The sequence below is a fragment of the Prionailurus viverrinus genome, chromosome F1, assembly GCF_022837055.1.
Source record: "Prionailurus viverrinus isolate Anna chromosome F1, UM_Priviv_1.0, whole genome shotgun sequence".
NCBI lineage: Eukaryota > Metazoa > Chordata > Mammalia > Carnivora > Felidae > Prionailurus > Prionailurus viverrinus.
The window spans coordinates 34802095-34821233 of NC_062577.1; the positions used below are offsets into that span (position 1 = coordinate 34802095).

General features: G+C 35.7%; 1 protein-coding gene across 2 annotated transcripts in view; it reads left to right on the forward strand.

Moving 5' to 3' along the window:
* NEK7 (NIMA related kinase 7) overlaps positions 1–15248 on the forward strand; it is a 162769-nt gene extending 147521 nt beyond the window's left edge. For both annotated transcript variants that reach the window (XM_047840327.1, XM_047840326.1), the window contains exon 10: positions 12202–15248. In XM_047840327.1, the coding sequence (XP_047696283.1) occupies positions 12202–12312 (111 nt within the window). In that variant the 3' untranslated portion in view covers positions 12313–15248. The remainder of the gene's footprint in view (positions 1–12201) is intronic.
* Positions 15249–19139: the final 3891 nt, after the last annotated feature.

Genomic DNA, 19139 nt, shown 5'->3' on the forward strand with positions numbered 1-19139 from the left:
TAGCATTCTTTTTACATATTAGAGTTTGTGGAAACTACACAAGTAAGATACCAGATACATGGGTCCATAATCTACCAACCAAAAAGTGTTACAGTTTGTCACAATTTTACTGATAAGAGAAAGTTTATTTTCCAAAGAGTTACCCTTTAAGGGTGAGTGTTAAATGAACGCCTTAAAAATTATAACTGAAGTTTTTCACCTAACATTTGTAAATAACTTCTGTTTGTATTATATTTAAATTCAGAATATGCTTAAAGAAGCTCATTTTGAAGTTTGAGTCCATAACAAAAACATGACCTTTGTTTTAGTCATAAAAGAGCTGCTGCTTTGTGTATATAAGGCAAAAAAAGATGAGAGTCTCAGGGACAGATTATTTTCACATACTTTGAAGTTAAACTAAGTTTATAAAACTTTTTTATTCATTGGAGCAGTCTACATAGTTTTATTTTATAGTTGCCAGATTCACAACTTTTAATAGAACTATATATATTCCCTGGAGTTGTTAGTCAAAATTAACCCATGTTATTTAAATTTGTGCTGGAGGAAACTTCCTAATACATGATCCCAGGAATATTTACATGAGAGACATTAAATTAAATGGCACAATAAATGTTTGGAGCTAAAGCTGCTTTCACGGATATCTCTGTACTCCTTATAATCATGTCATCCAATGCTAAGTGAGATGAGACTATTTAAAACAATAAATATATAACTGTGCCATTATTTATTAAGATTAACTTAACATGCAGTGTTATCTCAAACACTGTTAATAATGTTTGATTTTCCTTCTTAAAAAATGGGTTCAGTGAGTTCGCTGTTCTCATCATTTATAATACCAGTTGACCACCTTAGTTAGAGTTGCCACATAAGATTAGATCTTTAAGCTTTGAATGTTCCATTTTTGTTTAAAAAATATATTTAAGTAGGCCCTTTGTTCACTTATGCTTCAGAAGTGACACGGGGGACTTGCTCCTTAAAGACATGAATCCAAAACGGTGCCCTATATTTCACATCTCCTGTGGGATCCTATAAAACCGTGTAACTTTCTGTAAGACTTTCACAGTTTTCAAAAGACACACTGAATGATCTTCAGTTGTGAAATATAGACATTACATTACCTTATATCTGTGTAAGATTGCTTTCTTTTCCTTTCTCCCTCTACCCCCAAGTCAATCACTGGTGACGCTTTGGTGTACAAGTTGGGTACGCCTAATCATTTTGTATAAATATCTAAAGCTCCGAAATATAGTGTACTTTAATGTATTAGACCCACTTTGGGGTGCTAAAATGTGTCCTTGGGTAGATGGAAATTGGGTATATCTGGGAGGCTGATATAACATAATTGGTCTCAGAGGGATTAAGATGGGGGTGAAAAAGAAACAGTACCAATAGCACCAGTCTTTATTATTCTATTGAGAATTGTGTTAGTGACCTAAAGCTATAATGCACAAAGAGCCCTATTGTTATTACCTGTACGTGACTGAACTTGATATGTAATTGGGTTATCGCCCTGCTAACAATGACTGTTAGCACTCTCTTCTTTTAAATATTTCTGGTACTAACCCATATGCTTTGATATTTCTTTGGAAATATATAAATCAATATATATTGGTATTTTCTCCACTTTATTGAAAACAAATATTCATTAATTTCCATATAACTCTGTGATTTCATAATCCTTTAGAAATGTCAGAGAGAATTGATTTTATTTTTGCTCTATATGCTTTTACTCATTTAAATATTTCTGTATTGCTTTTTAAATTTCCCTTAAGCATCTGAATTAAACAGTTTTCCTTCTGATTTTGTAAGGCTTTTTGTGTAATCCGACCTCTCTTGTGCCTTATTTTTAACGTGTTATATAAAACAATTTTTTAAAAAGTACAATTTTTTACAAACGTGTTAATACAAACTAAAGAAATTTTTGACATAGCCTAAACCACAAAAAGTTTCTTTACTTACCCCTATTTATTTTTTTTCAAAGTTGTAATATCTGCTGATTTTGGCATTATTTCTATAATTTAAAGGAATAAATGGAAAGGTAACTCCCTCAGATGAAACACAAAAATTTTTTGAGCAAGTTGCCTAATGATGTTATTAGAAATTGAAGCCTGACACACAAGAATATATACAAAATTCTTAAAGTTACTGTAGTAATGTATGTTTCCTTGAACATGGTTAATGGTATTGTACTTAGGACTTCTGCAAAATATTAGATAAATGTTAAAGATTTTTACCTTCTTTTCTTCCAGAGGTTTATAGGAACTTTTAAAAAAGTGTAAAGACTAACATTGAGGGAAACCTCTAAGATAATTATTTCATTTTGATTATTTAATGTCTGACTTTCTGAGAGAAAACTTATTAGAGAGATTTTTTATAATTCATCAGTTACTATGTAAATTTATAATCTGGCATAAAAAATCCCATGTTAAAATTCAAGTACATTTTTTTGTTGTTGTTTGGAAGGAGTTATTGTCACTTTAATGCATGAGTAGGATTAGAAATAACATTAAGGGGCACCCGAGTGGCTCGGTTGAGCATTCCAACTCTTGATTTTGGCTCAGGTCATGATCCCAGGGTCGTGGGATTGAGCCCCACATAGGGCTCCACTCTCAGCATAGAGTCTGCTTAAGATTCTCTCTTTCTCTCCCTTTGCCCCTCTCCCCCACTCACGCTCTCTCTCTCTCTCTAGAAAATAATAAAAAAAAGAACATTAAAATTGTCACACTAATCATAATACTAATCCTAACACTTTTTGTCATCATTTAAATGTATCTCTCATGGATAAAGTAGGCCTGTATCTCATTGCAAGTTTTTAGAGCCCTAGAAAAAATTGGGGGGGGTTGCTTTTTGATTAGAGTTGGCCTATGAAATATGAGGACATATCTGTTGATTTAGAAACTAAATGAGCCAGTTTTAGAGCTAGCATCTTTTTGAGAATCAAATAGTCTAAAACCATCTTTGTCTATCTGGTAGGTCTCCCGCCTTTGTGCAAAGGTGGCCATGAGGGTACCTGCACATTAAGATTTTTCTCAAGCAGTATATATAACACAGTAACTTTAAAAGCCTGGGTTCTGAAGCTAGACTACTTCAGTTCAAATCCAGGCTGTGCTCCTTACTGCCTTTGTGACCTTCCTCTGTAAAATGTCATAGTAGCACCCACCCCATGGAGTTGTTAGGAAGACTGAATTGTTGAGCCGTGTAAAAATGTATAGGATAGTGCCTGATTCATGAGAACAGAGTTGTTATGGGGACTGAATTGTTAAGCTTTGTAAAAATGTATAGGATAGTGGCCGATTCATGAGAATAGAGTTGTTATGAAGACTGAATTGTTAAGCTTTGTAAAAATGTATAGGATAGTGCCTGATTCATGAGAGGAACTCAATATATATCAGATTTTAGGAAATCGTTTTCTTTCCACTCTGATACTGGAAAATAGCACATAGTTGAAACCCCAGAGAGAGCATATAGAGATCTTTTGATCTGAAAATGTTCAAGGGAACTATATTCCAGTTTTTCACTGAAAACCTAGAAAAAATAACTACTAGTTGTATGGAGCATCTATTATCTAAGTAACATGACCTCTAGATGTGTTGACTGGCTGCAGGAAGTGAAGCAACGAGTAACCAAATGAACCTGATCTGAGTAGTTATTGAACAACTTAAAATTAGAAACTATCTGGCAAAGGTAAGAGTTTTTCCTCTTCCTCTACTGAATGACTTTTAACCTCTTTCTGTTGTCTCCTAATGTTATTCCTTCCTGGTTTCTAACATGTAGGTGACAGTTTTATCCTCCTAGCCATTATTATAGCAGAGGCACAAATAACTCTACCATGTTAAGAGTGACACTGTACTCTTGTATACATTTGAAAGAAGACAGGATGAGATGTGGCCTTATTTATATAACTTGAATTGTTATCCGGTATGACAAGACAATCCATAGATCCATATAAATTTGTATTTTTAAACCAAATTGTTAAAGGTATAAAACTTAGTCTATGGTTATTTGTAACATGAAAGTAAGTTTTACATTGTGATTTTTTTCCCATTACATTGCCAAATGACTATTGTAACTGATTTTTCCTCCACTGCGTTAACAAGTCTATTCAGAACAACCAGTGCCTTTAGAACAACCGGTAGTTATCTCACATATATCCAGGAAAACTTGCACCCAGTTAAGAATTCAGACCTATGTAAATCTCCCATTTTGTGTTACAAACCATCTTTTTTTTTTCAAAAAGAATTTCTGATAACTTACAATAAAAGACATAACTTACCAAGTTATTAAAATAGACATAACTTGGGGCGCCTGGGTGGCACAGTCAGTTAAGCGTCCGACTTCAGCCAGGTCACGATCTCGCGGTCCGTGAGTTCGAGCCCCGCGTCAGGCTCTGGGCTGATGGCTCAGAGCCTGGAGCCTGTTTCCGATTCTGTGTCTCCCTCTCTCTCTGCCCCTCCCCCGTTCATGCTCTGTCTCTCTCTGTCCCAAAAATAAATAAACGTTGAAAAAAAAAATTTAAATAGACATAACTTTAAAAGACATAACTTTTAAAAGACATAAAAGTTATGTCATTAAAAGACATAACTTACCAAGTTATTAAAATAGAAATGGAAGTATAAATTCAGAACCAAGGATGGAAGGGAATGTGAACACACCTAACGTAATGGCCAACAATAGTTGTGTGCTTGAGCTGCCCATCTAGTTATTGCTTCCCTTCTGTCAGGGCTCAAAGGGAAACCGCAAATTATTTCTGTTTTCAAGTTACCAGTTACCCAGAGAAGCCAATGTTCTCTTCCACTAGATTATAATAGAAGTATCTCCTATAAGGATCTATGAGTAATGCACCAGGCAGTGTCTTTAGTAGCAATTATATAGACAATACCTGTGTGATGTTTGATAAAAGCCAAAAGCAAGAATTAAAGCATGGTTTTGGAAAGGTGATTTGGCGTTGGGATAAACCAGTGAGTTCCCCGATGCAGCCTCCTGATGGTTTAATTTGATTAAGGAATAGAGTTTGGTTTATCCAAAGTTATAAAGGTGAATTTTATCCCTTTCAAGGCCTTCCCTAAATTTTCACTTTCTTAACAAGTGCCTGATAGGAGCTGTGTAGCACAACTTTCAGGACTCTCTGAACGTTCAAGTTTTTCAATATTCAATACACCGTTAATATTCTTTGCCAAGAACCTAGAGTGATGGATTCTAGTCTGCTGATTTGCTTAAGGGAAAACAAAAAGCCAGTCAGCTTTGACCCCCTCAATTATAGCTGAGGTGTCTCACTACTGTGTTCATTGGATGGAAGTCAGACCAACCCCTGAGAATCTGAATAAAGTACCTGAGATTCTACCTTCTCTGCTCTATGGTGGCCACCATAGAACTGGTATTTCCTATCAGTACCTGGTAACTAACCTCTCTTGATTGGAACTCAGATAATATCTCAAACCAAGTGATATCCCTCTGTAGTGCTAATGATTTGAAATTTAACCAGTTGGTAAGTGTTACTGAGAGATCATTATGCATGCAAAGCTATATTAGGCATCATGAAGAATTCAAACCAAAAGGCCAACTTAGATAAAAGTAAGCAAGCTCTCAACAATGGCGACAAAGGCCTGCATTAAAAATCACATGACTCAGGCTCCAGTTCAGGTTTGACCATTAATTTTTTTAACTGGTTCTTAGTTTCTTCCCTCTGTAAATTGAGATTGTTATGAGAGATTACAATACTTTAAAAGGATATGGAAGATTTTGTAAAATAGTAAATCCTATATAAGTAAAGGATTTTTTAAAATTCAGAAAGATACCTGCCCTTAAATAAAACTAAAGTAACACATGAGTATTTAAGAGAACCACACAGTGCAAAATTATGCTCAGTATAGGTTAATACCTTTCACTAAGGCTATCTCCTTCATCTTCATAATCGTGATATGGGTAGAGTCATAAAAATTGTTTTATATATATATATATAATATATATTACATATATATATTATATATATATATAGATTTATATATATAAATTTATATATATAATTCAGTTATCTAGGTATAGATACAGAATTAAGCCCCGAATTCAGAAATTCACAGTTCTACCCAAATCTCAATATATCGGGATCTCAGAAGTAATACCTTCAAAATTTACTGTCCCTGTTGCCCCTCGAAGCCACTCTTCCTTCTCTGTTACCTACTTCTGTTAGTGAAGACACTGTCCTTTCACATACCCTGGTGAGAACTTCTGATGAACAATATTTCTTGCCTGAAATCTTAGAGAAACTTGATTGAACATTCTGCTGGCATTGCTCTCTTTTTGTTCTTTGACTATTCCAAGAAAATACGAACCGAAGCACAGCTTTATTGATCTCTCCCTCCTGGCTTAAGTACTGACTTCCTGTTGCCTATATCAATAGATTCTAAACTCCTTAAGCCTTTCCTTTTTTTAGCCTCCGTTTATCATTTCATCCCTGTTGCTTGCTCCCCAATCATTCAGAAGTACTTGCTATTGCTTTCATATACCTTACACTTTCTTTAGCTCAGCACCTTTGTTTATTCTGTTCCCTCTGCTTAGACTCTTCCCTGCCCTTTTGTATATCAAAATTACATTCACGCTTCACACCTTAGCTCAGTTGCCATGACCACAAAACCTTTTCATTTTCCTTCACTCAGAAGTTCCCCATTCATTCTGTCATTTACATGTCAGCACTTACTGTTCATCTAATATCCATTCTCCAGGCCTTTTCAGTTTAATAGGAGGACACAGATACTAAATGAAGTACAATAAAGGGTTGTAAAGGCTTTAATAAAAGCACATGAGCACCTGAAACTAATGTAATGTTAATGTCAACTATACCTCAAAAAAAATATGTGGAGGGTATGATGGAGGACAAAGAGAACATTAAGCTCTGCATGCCAATAAGTGTGTTTAGGGAAGGCTTCAGAGAATGAGTAGGTGGTAGGCAAGCAAGTAGGGGGATTTTGAGGGAGGCTTTATAATAAGCAGCAAAGCAACATACAGAGATTCAGGGCATAACACAGTTTGATGAACACAGAACTGTGAGTGCTTTGTTATGGTTAGAGTGTAGTGTGGGGCTGGAGGGAGGAGGGGTTTGGGGCTAAATATAAAGCTGGAAAGGTAGGCAAGAGCCAAATGTTAGTAGCCTATAATATGCCATGCTAATGGTTAGACTTTCTAAAGGGCAATGGGAGCCATCGAAATGCTTAACGTTGGAGTGTGGCCAGCTTGGTGTTTGGGCAGTGCTAAGGAGATTGGAAGAAACTGGAGGTAAAGCTGTCAGTTGGAAGATTATTGCTTGAGTGTAAGCAGTGGGGTCTGCGGCAAGAAAAAATAGGAAACAATAGGACTTTGTTGATGATTCTTAGGCAAGGGGGAGGAAGTGATGAAGTGTCTTGTAGGAATTTCAGATTTCTGGCTTGAGAAATTGGAGGCATTGCCAAGATAGAACTGGTTTGGGGAGAAAATAAAATCTCAGCTCTGAGCATGTTTAATATGATTAACCTATGATTAATATGCTCAGTTCTGAGCATGTTTAATATGTTTAACACATTAATATAATTAATATGATTAGCATACATGATTTAGTATATGTAGATAGATTTAGTATCTGTAGATAGATATGCTCAGAAGCCAGCTTGGAAATACGTTAACAGAGCCTGTAAAGAGGTCTGGTCTGAGGATAGGTATGTTTGTGTGCTCCTTAGCATATTGTGATGGTTATTGAAGCCATGGGAGTAAATGAAGGTGTGTAGGTTAAGATGGTAGAGGGAGTAGGGAAAAGAGATAAGGGAAGAACTGACCCTTGGGACACACTGACAATAGAGGGATTGCCAGAGGAAGATAAACCTACAAAGGAAGGAAAAGTCAGAGGAGAACCAGTGTGGTGCATCGGGCCAGAGGAGGAAACAACACCCAGCAAGGCTGCGATCAGCAGCAGCAGACAGGGAGAAAGGTAAGAGGCAGACAGAAAAGAGTTTGTTAGGTTTAGCAAACTGTTCACCTTCCCCAGAGCGATTGCAGTGAAGTACTGTTAGGGGTGGAGGAGATGAAAAAGTGATTGTAGTTGGCTTTAAATAAGTAGATTAAGAAAGTTGATATAGTAAGATAGTGTTTTTTTTTCCCCACCCCCAAGAAATTTAGCTGTAGAGCAAATACGTTAGATCAGGCAGTGGTTAGGAAGAGAAACTTGACTATACTTACAGACTATGATGAAGGAATCGGCACGTGAGGAGAGGTTAAAAATATAGAAGAATAACAGTCATTAAATATTCATTCATTAAATACTCATTCATAGCCAACTATATTCCAGATACTGATGTCTAATGGTGCAGATCCTAGAAGAGATTGAGTGGTAGGGTTGAGAATAGTAGAAAAAAGAATTCTTCTGAGACTAGAACAGAGATATGGATCAGATGTATATATGTTTGATAGGTTGAGATAAGATACTGAGGAAAACTTAAGCCTAACAGTGTTTTTTCTTTATGAGGTAGGAGACAAGGTCATGGGTGAGAAGGAATTGAGGGCTGTGCCTACAGATTAGTGAAGATTGAGATTAGCCACTGGGGGAAATGGAGTTTATGAGTCAAAACATTTGGATTGTAGAACAGCTTGTAAGGTCCAGCTGCAGCTAGGACCATGAATCTGGTGACTCCAGACTGTATGGTGTCTGTGATTTTTCTCCAGCAGTCTTTCACGTCCTGGGAGAGAAGCGAAGATAACAATTGCCAGGGTTGTTATAGCAAAAAGACAAAGGATTACTTATTAATGGTGTTGCCAAGTAAGTGGTTAAAGGATTGTGCTATGAGGTCTGGCCTGGAAATGAGTGACGTAAGTCCAGAAGCAGAAGGTTAACTAGGAGGAAAGATACTGGACATGGTCTCAATCAAATCAAAGCACATTCATAGTAGGGAACAGATGTGAGAGGTCTGGGAGGATAGGACTTATACCCACATTTCTATGTGACACGGGACATTGTAAGGCATAGGCTATGTCCCTGGGAGGCAGACTAAAATGGAATGAAAATGAAGAGTAATGCCAGGTAATCAAGAAGGGGGAGAGAGAGAGAGAGAGAGAGAGAGAGAGAGAGAGAGAGTGTTTAATGTTTATTTATTTTTGAGAGAGACAGAGTGCAAGTGGGGGAGGGGCAGAGAGAGGGAGACACAGAATCTGAAGCAGGCTCCAGGCTCTGAGCTGTCAGTACAGAGCCCAATGTGGGGCTTGAACTCACGAGCCATGACATCATGACCTAAGCTGAAGTTGGACGCTTAACTGACTGAGCCATCTAGGTGCCACAAGAAGTGTGTTTTAAATAGAGGGTCCAAATGGACATGACAGTGACCAAAGATGCCATTGTAGTACTTGGGATGAAGAATACTGTCCTCTGGGTGTCCTCAATGAGTCAGGTTGGAACAACTCATTAAATAGATGGAAAGAAAAAGAGGAAAGTGATGATTGTTTTTTCTGTGTGGCTATTTACAGTCTTTTTGCCTCTAACTGTCTCACATATATCTCTTGAGATACCTATCCCTTTATAGTTTATAAGAGAAGTATTTATATGATTTCCTCAGTCTTACATTTATTTCTTTGTCATTCTTTCTTTCCGCACTAGATTGATTGTAAAGCCGTCCCCAGCAGGTACCACGTATATTTCATTTATTGCTTTATCCTTACTACCTAATAAACTGTCTGGCACATAATAAATGCTCAATAAGATTTTAATGAATGAATGAATGAATGAATGAATGAATGAATGAAGGGAGAGGCAGAAAGGAAAGAAGAGTCAGATTGTCAGGAAGAAAAATGAGTCATTTTCTCGTTTGCCATCCTGGACAATAAGCCTTCCTTTCTGGACTGGTTCTTTACCTGATTAACCATGAGTGTCCTCCAATGCCAGCATTGTCTGTCTCTTGCAAAGTAGGGCCTCTAGAGACATTGGGGTGGCCGACGAGTGAGAATCACTACTAAAGCATATTTTCATGTTATAGGATCTTCTTTTCATATTTTATTAATTTATGATATAATAAAGTTTAGGAAAAAATTTGAGGTATGCATATTTTATATCTGATTTTATGCCATGTGACTTGTTAGACATTTCTCTGGAAAAGATAAATCTTTATGACAAAATGAACTACATTTCAGATGGAGATTGAACCACATAAGAAAGAGAAAAAGCAAACATTGTATTGCTTTCAATCTGTCTACTGCAGAGTTTCTGATTCTCCTGTCCTTATAAAGGCTATCCTTAAGTGGGGAGGGGAGATTAAAAAGCAATTGCTTAGCTGCTAACCCCACTACCTCTCCATTTACCTTATACTTTACTTCTCTCCTCCTTTATTATTCCTGGTTCTCATCTTTCTACTTTGGAGAGCCAGAGAATCACTGTCCTCTTCAGCTAAACTTACATCCATCTATCTTTAATCTTGGCCACCTTCTCCTCTGGACAGGAGAACGTGACCATTTGCTACAGTAGGTTGGAAATGTCACCCAATTCTGAAGTATTAAGCTGAAAATATAAGGTTTCTGGACTGGTTTGAAGGATGTGCCAGTTTTATTCCGTCAAAAATTGCTATTACATCTACTTGCATTTTGGTTCAATAGAATGAATTTTTGTATCACAATTATATTTTTTTGTTGTCATCTTTTCTGCTTTTTTTTTTTTTTGGTCATTTTTGTCTCTAAACAAAATATGTGACAACTAGGTGACCTGTTAGAACACATTATCTTTTAAATATAAGTTCCTTATAAATGCTTTTCCTACTGTTTTCTGTATTGTGTATAATGGGATGTATTTGTTTTTATTTTAATGGGTAAAATGCCAACCTCATTCTGATTTAAATTTCTCTTAGATCACCATAATAAAATGCCTTGCTATTGCTGTACCCCTTACGGATTTTGAATTCTATTGTCTGCTGCACTGCAAGGAATATAAATTTAAATCCTCAGACCCTCTCTCAGTGGGTGTAACATTACCATTTACTACATGGTAATAACTGGCCAGGAAGAATTAATGCAAGTTTTCAAAATACCTAAATTATTTCTCTCAAGACATACTTACAAAGCAAATGAATCTGGCCCTTCCTCTTGATTTGGCTTATCATCTGTGAAAGACCTTATACAGTGTTATGAAGACACATAGTCTCATAAAGTGATGGCAGTTGGAATTGAGAAAGAAATCCCATATTCTTCTACTCAGCGGCTCTAGGACCAGATGGGAGGAGGATATACATTTTTTAAATTTATTGAATGTGCATATTTTCTGTAATGTAAATAAGTAATGTAAATAAGTAAACTTCAGCTCTCTTATCTATAAAGTGAAGATGCTAACCCTGCTTCATGGCGATGAGGATTAGAATACTATTCATAATTCACCTTGCTTGTAATTTATTACTCTTAGTTCAGAAGAGTGTTTTTCTTTAATATGAAACTAATAAAAACATTTTATATTTCTATAAAAGAGTGTGTGATAAATGCATATGATAGCTGATCTACTCTGTGCCTCATAAAAATTTAGATCTATAGATATATACTATATAATTACGAAAATATAAACTTACAGTTGCGGCTAAGGTAGTATATCCTAGATCAAATAAACGTGTATATGTCTTCAGTTAATTTGGAGCCTTAGAGTTAAAAACCTGTTATCCTTCATGACTACGATCTTCTAATTAAGCTTCTTTGAAAAATAATAAAATTATTTGAAAGCCTATGATTGTAGACAATACATTTTGCTTGACATTAATACCAATGACTATACATACTTCTCAGAGTTTTCAACTAATTGTAAAATCATTGACAGCAGTCATATATATTATTTTTTTTAATTTTTAATTTCCATGCCAGTATAGTTAACATACAGTAATATATTAGTTTCGGGTGTACAATACAGTGATTTGACACTTCTCTACCTTACTCAGTGCTCATCATAAGTGTACTCTTTGATCTCCACACCTATTTCCCCCATCCTCCCACCCACCTCCCCTCTGGTAACCATCAGTTTGTTCTGTATAGTTAAGAGTCCGTTTCTTGTTTTGTCTGTCTCTTTTTGTTTTCCTTTGCTCATTTGTTTTGTTTTTTTAAATTCCACATACGAATATTCAGTCAGAAAATGTACTTTCCTTATCAATCTGTATCTAGTCAGAATATTTTTAATAACTTATGCCAATGGTTTTCTAAAGCATCTTGTATTTTCTTTCTCTGTAGCTACGACAGTTAGTGAATATGTGCATCAACCCAGATCCGGAGAAGCGACCAGACATCATCTACGTATATGGCGTAGCAAAGAGGATGCATGAGTACACTGCAAGCAGCTGAATACATGAAGATCATGAAGAACATCGCCCAAATAATTTAAAGTATTTTTGTGCAAACCATACCTCCCCGTTTTTGTCTGGGTGTTAAGATTAATATTTCAGAGCCAATGTGCTTTGAATCCTTAACCAGTTTTCATATAAGCTTCATTTTGTACCCGTTTAAGTCACCTTCTTGCAAACCCCACGTGACTTTGGAGAGTCGAATTGCATGTTAGGAGAGTAAAGGAAATTTAATGAGTTTTAACGACTAAGGGTCTTTAGAAATATTTAGAGGTTTTTTGCGGATAAATTGTGTTCAGATAGATCCACAGTGCCAAATTTTGAAGGTGAGGCTTGGCACTCATCAAGATAGACTTGTAACCTGAGGAAAAGTATCTGAACACGTGACTCGTTTGCTTTTTGTGTCATTTATGAACATCTGAGATTAACACAATTGTGAACTTTTGTGATTATTTTACTTTTAAAAGTTTGAAGTATGTGTTTTAGTTCTTAGCGTTGTAGTTTTCAAATACCATTCTTAAGATAAATGTAGACATAAACTGAGAAACACTTCAAATTCTTAGCTTATAATAACTTTCAAAATGCAACTATTAAATGTGAAAAAAATTGGGGGACAAAATGTGAGTCAGACACTGAAGAGTTCTTTGCTTTATTTTGTTTTGTTTTAATATCTTTGATATTCTCTTTGTGTTAAAGTGGTATAAATGAATCCATTTAAAAAGTGGTTAAGGATTTGGCTGGTGTGATAGTAATTTTGAAAGTTGCACATTGCCCGAGGCTTTTTTTGTGTTTTTATTATTGTTTGTACATTTGAAAAATCTTCTTTGAATAATCTTGCAGTACTATATTTCAAGTTCTTTATAAATTTAAGTTCTCTCTTCATAATTGTACACTATAGGTGTAAGCATATGTTTTTATTCAGAGATTTTATTGAAGTTCGGATTGGTCCCCTTCAGAAATTTTTTTTGTATTCTTCAAGTTACTTATTTATATTGTATGTGCATTTTATCCATTATGTGTCAGGTTTTCTGAGAACATAATACCCTTTTAAAAAAATATTTGGTATACCATCACTTTTCCTGGATTGAAAACATTATTATTTTTTTTTAACTTTTTAAGACTTGGGCCACCCTGTATGTGTGTAATTTTGTCTTGTTAGAGAAGAAGAAAGGATGTATGTTGTACTGTACCTGTGAATGTTGGCACCGTTCTGATTCATTCGACAAGGTTGTAATTTTAGAATATGTTTAAAGCAATGAAAACTGGCCATTACCACAGCCAGAATTTTTATGATAGTAACATTTCTGTTAAGAAGCCTTTAAGCAAAGTACTGTATTCATGCACCAAGATGACAGAGATGGTAACGCTTCATTTAGTTTAAGGAAAGGGGCAGAGCTTAGTAAATGCTGTTGTGGAGATCGGTTTTCCCTGAATGCCTTCGTGTTAGTGGTGACCAGTTCTTCACAGAATTGTGAAAGCCCAGAGGCCGAGTGGCAGTCACTGTTCAAGGACCCCATGCCACCTTCTAACCCTGGGATGGATACTCCTGCCAACGTGAAAACCTCATGTCCGGAGAACACCTACTTTTAGCCGATGCAACCGCTGGTTTTGTTTGCTCATATAAGTAGTTTTTGTACAATCATTTGAATACTTTCCGGTCATTTGTAAACGTTAAAAGTGGTTTATAAAGGGCAAAAGCATAAACTTTTTTTTTCTCCCCAGAATCTAATCAGTTCTGGTTCCTGAAGGATAATTTTACCTTGGGAGAGACAAAGGACACACGGGTGGTCCTTTCAATGAGGGCTGGAGACATTGTTTTTCCCAGATTCCAGCTACTTATAACTTCTACACTGAGCATCCACAGATCTGTCTCCAGAGGTATGAGTAGAATTATTTTTGTTGACCATTAGTGTCCTATTCATTTTCTTGTAATATAATTGATTGAGAGACAATTTTTCTGTAATTGGAACACTCTCCTTTTTCTTGCATTCTTTAAAAATACATGAATCTAAAATTCATTAGCTTAACCCCTCATAGTGACTTTTAAGGAAAGACCTAAGCTTTTCTTTTCAGTGAATCTCTCTGCTAGAAGGAAGTAGCTGGGAAGAATTTAATGATCAGGGAAGTCCATTATTATTTTCTACATGGGGAAACTTTTTGTTTTGGGTATTGTATCTTTTTTTTTTTTTTCATCTAAGTGTTCATACTTTTTCCTGAAGAAACCACTGTGTAAAAAACAAATTTTAATTTTGAATGAGATCATTTCAAAGAATTATGAAGATGATTAGAAGTTTTAATTTTTATAATCACCTCTAAAATATCCTCTTTATATTTCTTCTTATAGGTAAATTTGGTACTGATTAAGTAAAACAGTTGAATTGGGAAGGAATAAAATGAAAGGTGCATCCGATTCTAAACCTTATTTAGACATTGGCACCAGTTTCCCAGAGGAAAATGTGGGGTAACTTTGTTTTGTATGCTGAGGTTTAGGAATGGTGGAAGAAGGATATCCCCATATAAATAAAGTGCTCAGCAATGTGCAGTGATTGTAAATTTAATAAGATATTACAGCCATTTCATGAATGCTTCACCATTCTACGTAGTACCTATATTACAAAACACCTTTTTTTGTATCAATATACTTCAGGTGTTGCTGTTAACATTTACATGACATGATATTTATTTTAACCAAAATGTTATTCATATTAAATGTTTTTTTCTTCAAATTGAATGTATTATGTTCATAACCCACAAAAGCATAATTATCCTATGTCTCATATTTCAATAGTACTGTAATACGGACTCCTTTTGTGAAAAACTTTTATTTTGTTATGCTTCAAATACACATACTAAAAAAGATTCTGTTGTTAGCTTTGAAAATTGTATAGTATCCTAAAATAAATAAAAATACAAAATTAAAAAATGAGCACAATAAAATTTTTATGTATCTGTGATGTTTTCCCCCTAAAACCTACTATTGTTGACGTCGCTTAACACTTAACCTACAGAAAAAACAGTTCTTAATCATTTCTAAGACTTTATCCTTTGGGGAGAAGCCTAACAATTAAAACAGTCGAGGGTAATAATGAAGTTCTTATAAGAGTGAATTAAAGTGAGGCACACCTTCACATGTTCCTACTCTCTGTGGTACATCATTTTCTGTCTTTGAATAGGAAAGGTGTTCTAAAATTATAAAACTACGAGCCCAAAATTTAGGCCACAGTTTCCATTCCTGTCACTGTAATAAGCTGCTAACAATATTAGAGATAATTTGAACATTCTTTTCACATAAAAAGTAAAGATTACTTTCTACACCTGGAAACGTTGAGGCCAGATCTTTACGGGGTAAAATCCGCAGGCGGACGGTGCAGTGATGGGTTACCTATCACATCAGGATCACATTCAAAATAGTCTGTGGCAAAGAACAGCTAACTTTGTAATCTGCAGTTTGTATTACAGAACCTTTTGTCTCATTAAGTGTGTGTGTGCATGCGCACACACATGTAATTGTATAGTAATAGATTTTAGCCACAAGAAAGTGTTTGACTAGTTACAAATTTTATTTCAAAAGGGTATTTGTTAATTAGAAAAGTCAGTACTGGGCATATATGTTTAATGTGTTATTAATTGGTGCAGCTATATTTACCACCAAATTGGTGCAAAAGGATGACATCTGCAATGAAACCCTTATCAAGAAACTTCCACGGAGTTGTTCCGTTATCTATTTTTACTTACATGTGAGTCTCTAGTACAATTCATGATGAACTAAAACAGACTCGTCAGATTAATTATCCGAGAAAGACGCGAAAGTTGGTGATGTGTGTTTTATCTTTTGACTGAGAGGTTTATTTGAAGGAGTTTCTGGTCTTCTTGCTTGTTCACTTGGGTCTCTAAATCTAATTTTTAAAATAAAGTAAAAGGAAATTTTAAAAGTAGGCTTTGTGACCAGGGGTTTTTAAGTAAATTATTTTCACCGTGAGTGGTAGAATGCAGAACGATCATCTTTTCCACTCCTTTCTAGAAACGTAATCCTATAAATAAATTATTTAATTTCTCCAGTCCTTACTTTTTCAAGTGTAAGGTAGGAGTATAAATTCCTAACTCTACAAGAGAATTAAATTAGAATACCTTTTATAAAGGACCAAATGTGATGCCTGGTACCAAGCAGGTGCTTGCTCAACATAGCTATTATAGCGTAGTGTTGCAGTCAGTGTAGAATAGAATACACGTACTTCTTTGGCTATAGCTTCATCTATTTTTGCTTTGTTCTATCCGTTCTAGTCCCACTGCACTGGTTTCTTAAAGGCCCCAAGCTCTTTCTCGCCTTTGGACCAGTACAACTCAAATAGCTCTTCCCTTTTGGTTATGTATATATTAAAAAAAAAAAATCCTACCAATCTTTCATGGCTGACATTAAATACACTTTTTCAAGAGCCACCCAGACTGCATCCTGTACTTTTCCTTCTGGTACCTACCTCAACTGTAGCCAAATGATTACTTATGTGATTGTTTGTTTACTTTCAGTCTCCCTGCTAGACCATAAACACTAGATGGACAAGTAGTTCCTGTGTTGTTCAGTGTGATGTGTAACACTTAACACAATGCCCTGTTGGTAGTCACTCAACTTATTTTTGTTGAATTAATAAATGAAGATTGTCACGTTGTAAGTGGAGCTGAGCACTTCAGGGGACTGTGCATAGATGCAAAAACAACAAAAATCAGGAGAGGCACAGGCAAGTAAGGGGGTAAGAAAAGCAAAAACAAGCAACTCTAGAAGAAAAATTTTAAGTTCTAAGTTGCCATAAATTACCAAGAAGTTGAAGATAATAAGGACTGAGATGAGGCTCTTGGACTTAATGAGGAAGTCATGGTAATATCCCATGTTCAATAGGAGACTGGAGTGCAAAACAAATTCGGGTAAAAATAAAAATGATGATGATGCACGAGGGAAAACTAGATGGTAGCCAGAAGTAGTCCTAGCATAATTTTTAAGATAAAGTGAACTTAAAATGGTTTGAAGGTTAAGAAAAGTAGCATGTGGAGAAGAAACAAGATATTGGAGGGAGGTACAGAAGGTGGTAAGAGAGAAGGAGGAGGTCCCCGGAAAGGATTTATCCACTAAAAGTCCACAAATGTTTATCGCGTGTCCTCCTATATGAGGCCCTATATAGAGTCTGGAGCAAAAGGTCTCTTGTGTTCCTAGATTTAAAACCTAGTCAGAAAGAAAGGCATCTACAGAAATAGAAATATATAAATGCAAATTGTTATGAGTCCTATGGAGGAAAAGCGACACTGAGGACGTGACATTGACATAAAATGACATAAATGATGAAAAGGAGCCAGCCAAAGAACAGACAAGGGGAGGGTCCTGCTGGCGGAGGAGGAATGCTGTGACAGATAGCCAGGCTATCTGAGAACCTGCCTGGGGGGAGGGAGGGGGTTGGGATGGAGTAATGCAGCAAGGTGGATTTAGAAATGTATATTTTCTCTATATTTGTGATAATCAGTGATATAAAGATAATGCAATAGTAACATAATCAGTAATATAAAAAAATCATGATAGTCAAGAATTACAAAATACCTCAAGATAGTTGTGCAAGAAATGTACAGAGCCTATGTGAAGAAAATTACAAAATCTGGTTGCAAAAGCAAAATCTGGAAGAACACAAAGCAAAATCTGAACGAATAGAAAAAGAGGCTGTGTTCCAGATGGGAAGACCCATGTAATATTAATTATATAGTGTTGATCTGAATCTCATCTTTTTTTTTTTTTTAGAACCAGATAAAATGATGTCAAAGTTCACATGGAAAAATGAATATATAAAAATAGCCGAGAACATTTTAAAAAATAGAGTGCTCTTGTCTTACCAAGTAGTAAAACTTACCGTAAATGTACTTCAATTAAACAGTGTGATATTGGCAGAGGATCAAGGGAATCGAATGGTGGGACAAAATAAGAAGGTCAAATACACAAAGAAGTATTATGGAAACTTAATATGTGAAAGAGGATGACTTCTATCTGCAGGAAAGTATGTTTTATTAAATGAAAGTTACTAGAACTATCCACTGGATGAAAACAAAGATTCTAATTCACACTATAGAGAAGGGTAAACACCAAAAGAATTGATGATCTGAATAAAGAAGGAAAGAAAAGGAGAAATTTAGGAGAATGCATAACCTTGGGGTGACCCATATAATCTAGACAAGAAACTAAAAATAAAGGAAAAAATAGGCATATTGGACCACTTAAATAATTGGCAATGGATACCATATGTTAACATACACCATAAACCAAATACAAATGAAAACCTGGGAACCGTATACAGGTAAATACCCTCAACCTCATAAGCAAAATTGGTAAGTAAAAATGCAAGCTAATAGGAAAAAGAGGAGGAAAAACGAACAAGATATAAGGCAATTCACAGCAGAAGAAAGTCAATCAATAGTAGCAGGAGCCCTGGGTAGCTCAGTTGGCTAGGCATCTGACTTCGGCTCAGGTCATCTCACAGTCCACGAGTTCGAGCCCCGTGTCAGGCTCTGTGCTGACAGCTCAGAGCCTGGAGCCTGCTTCGGATTCTGTGTCTCCCTCGCTCCCTGCCCCTCCCCCACTCGTGCTCTGTCTCTCAAAAATAAACATTGAAACAAAGAAATTTTAAACACAGTCAATAGCAGAATAAATCAATTTAAACATGAAAAGCAGGTATCCAGTGCTGGAGAAGAGGCAGAAAATGCACTCTTCTAATTGTTATTGGCAGGGTGAATTACCATTATTCTTAAAAGTAATCTAGTGTGATGTGTTAAGTAAATACATATATTCACTTTGACACA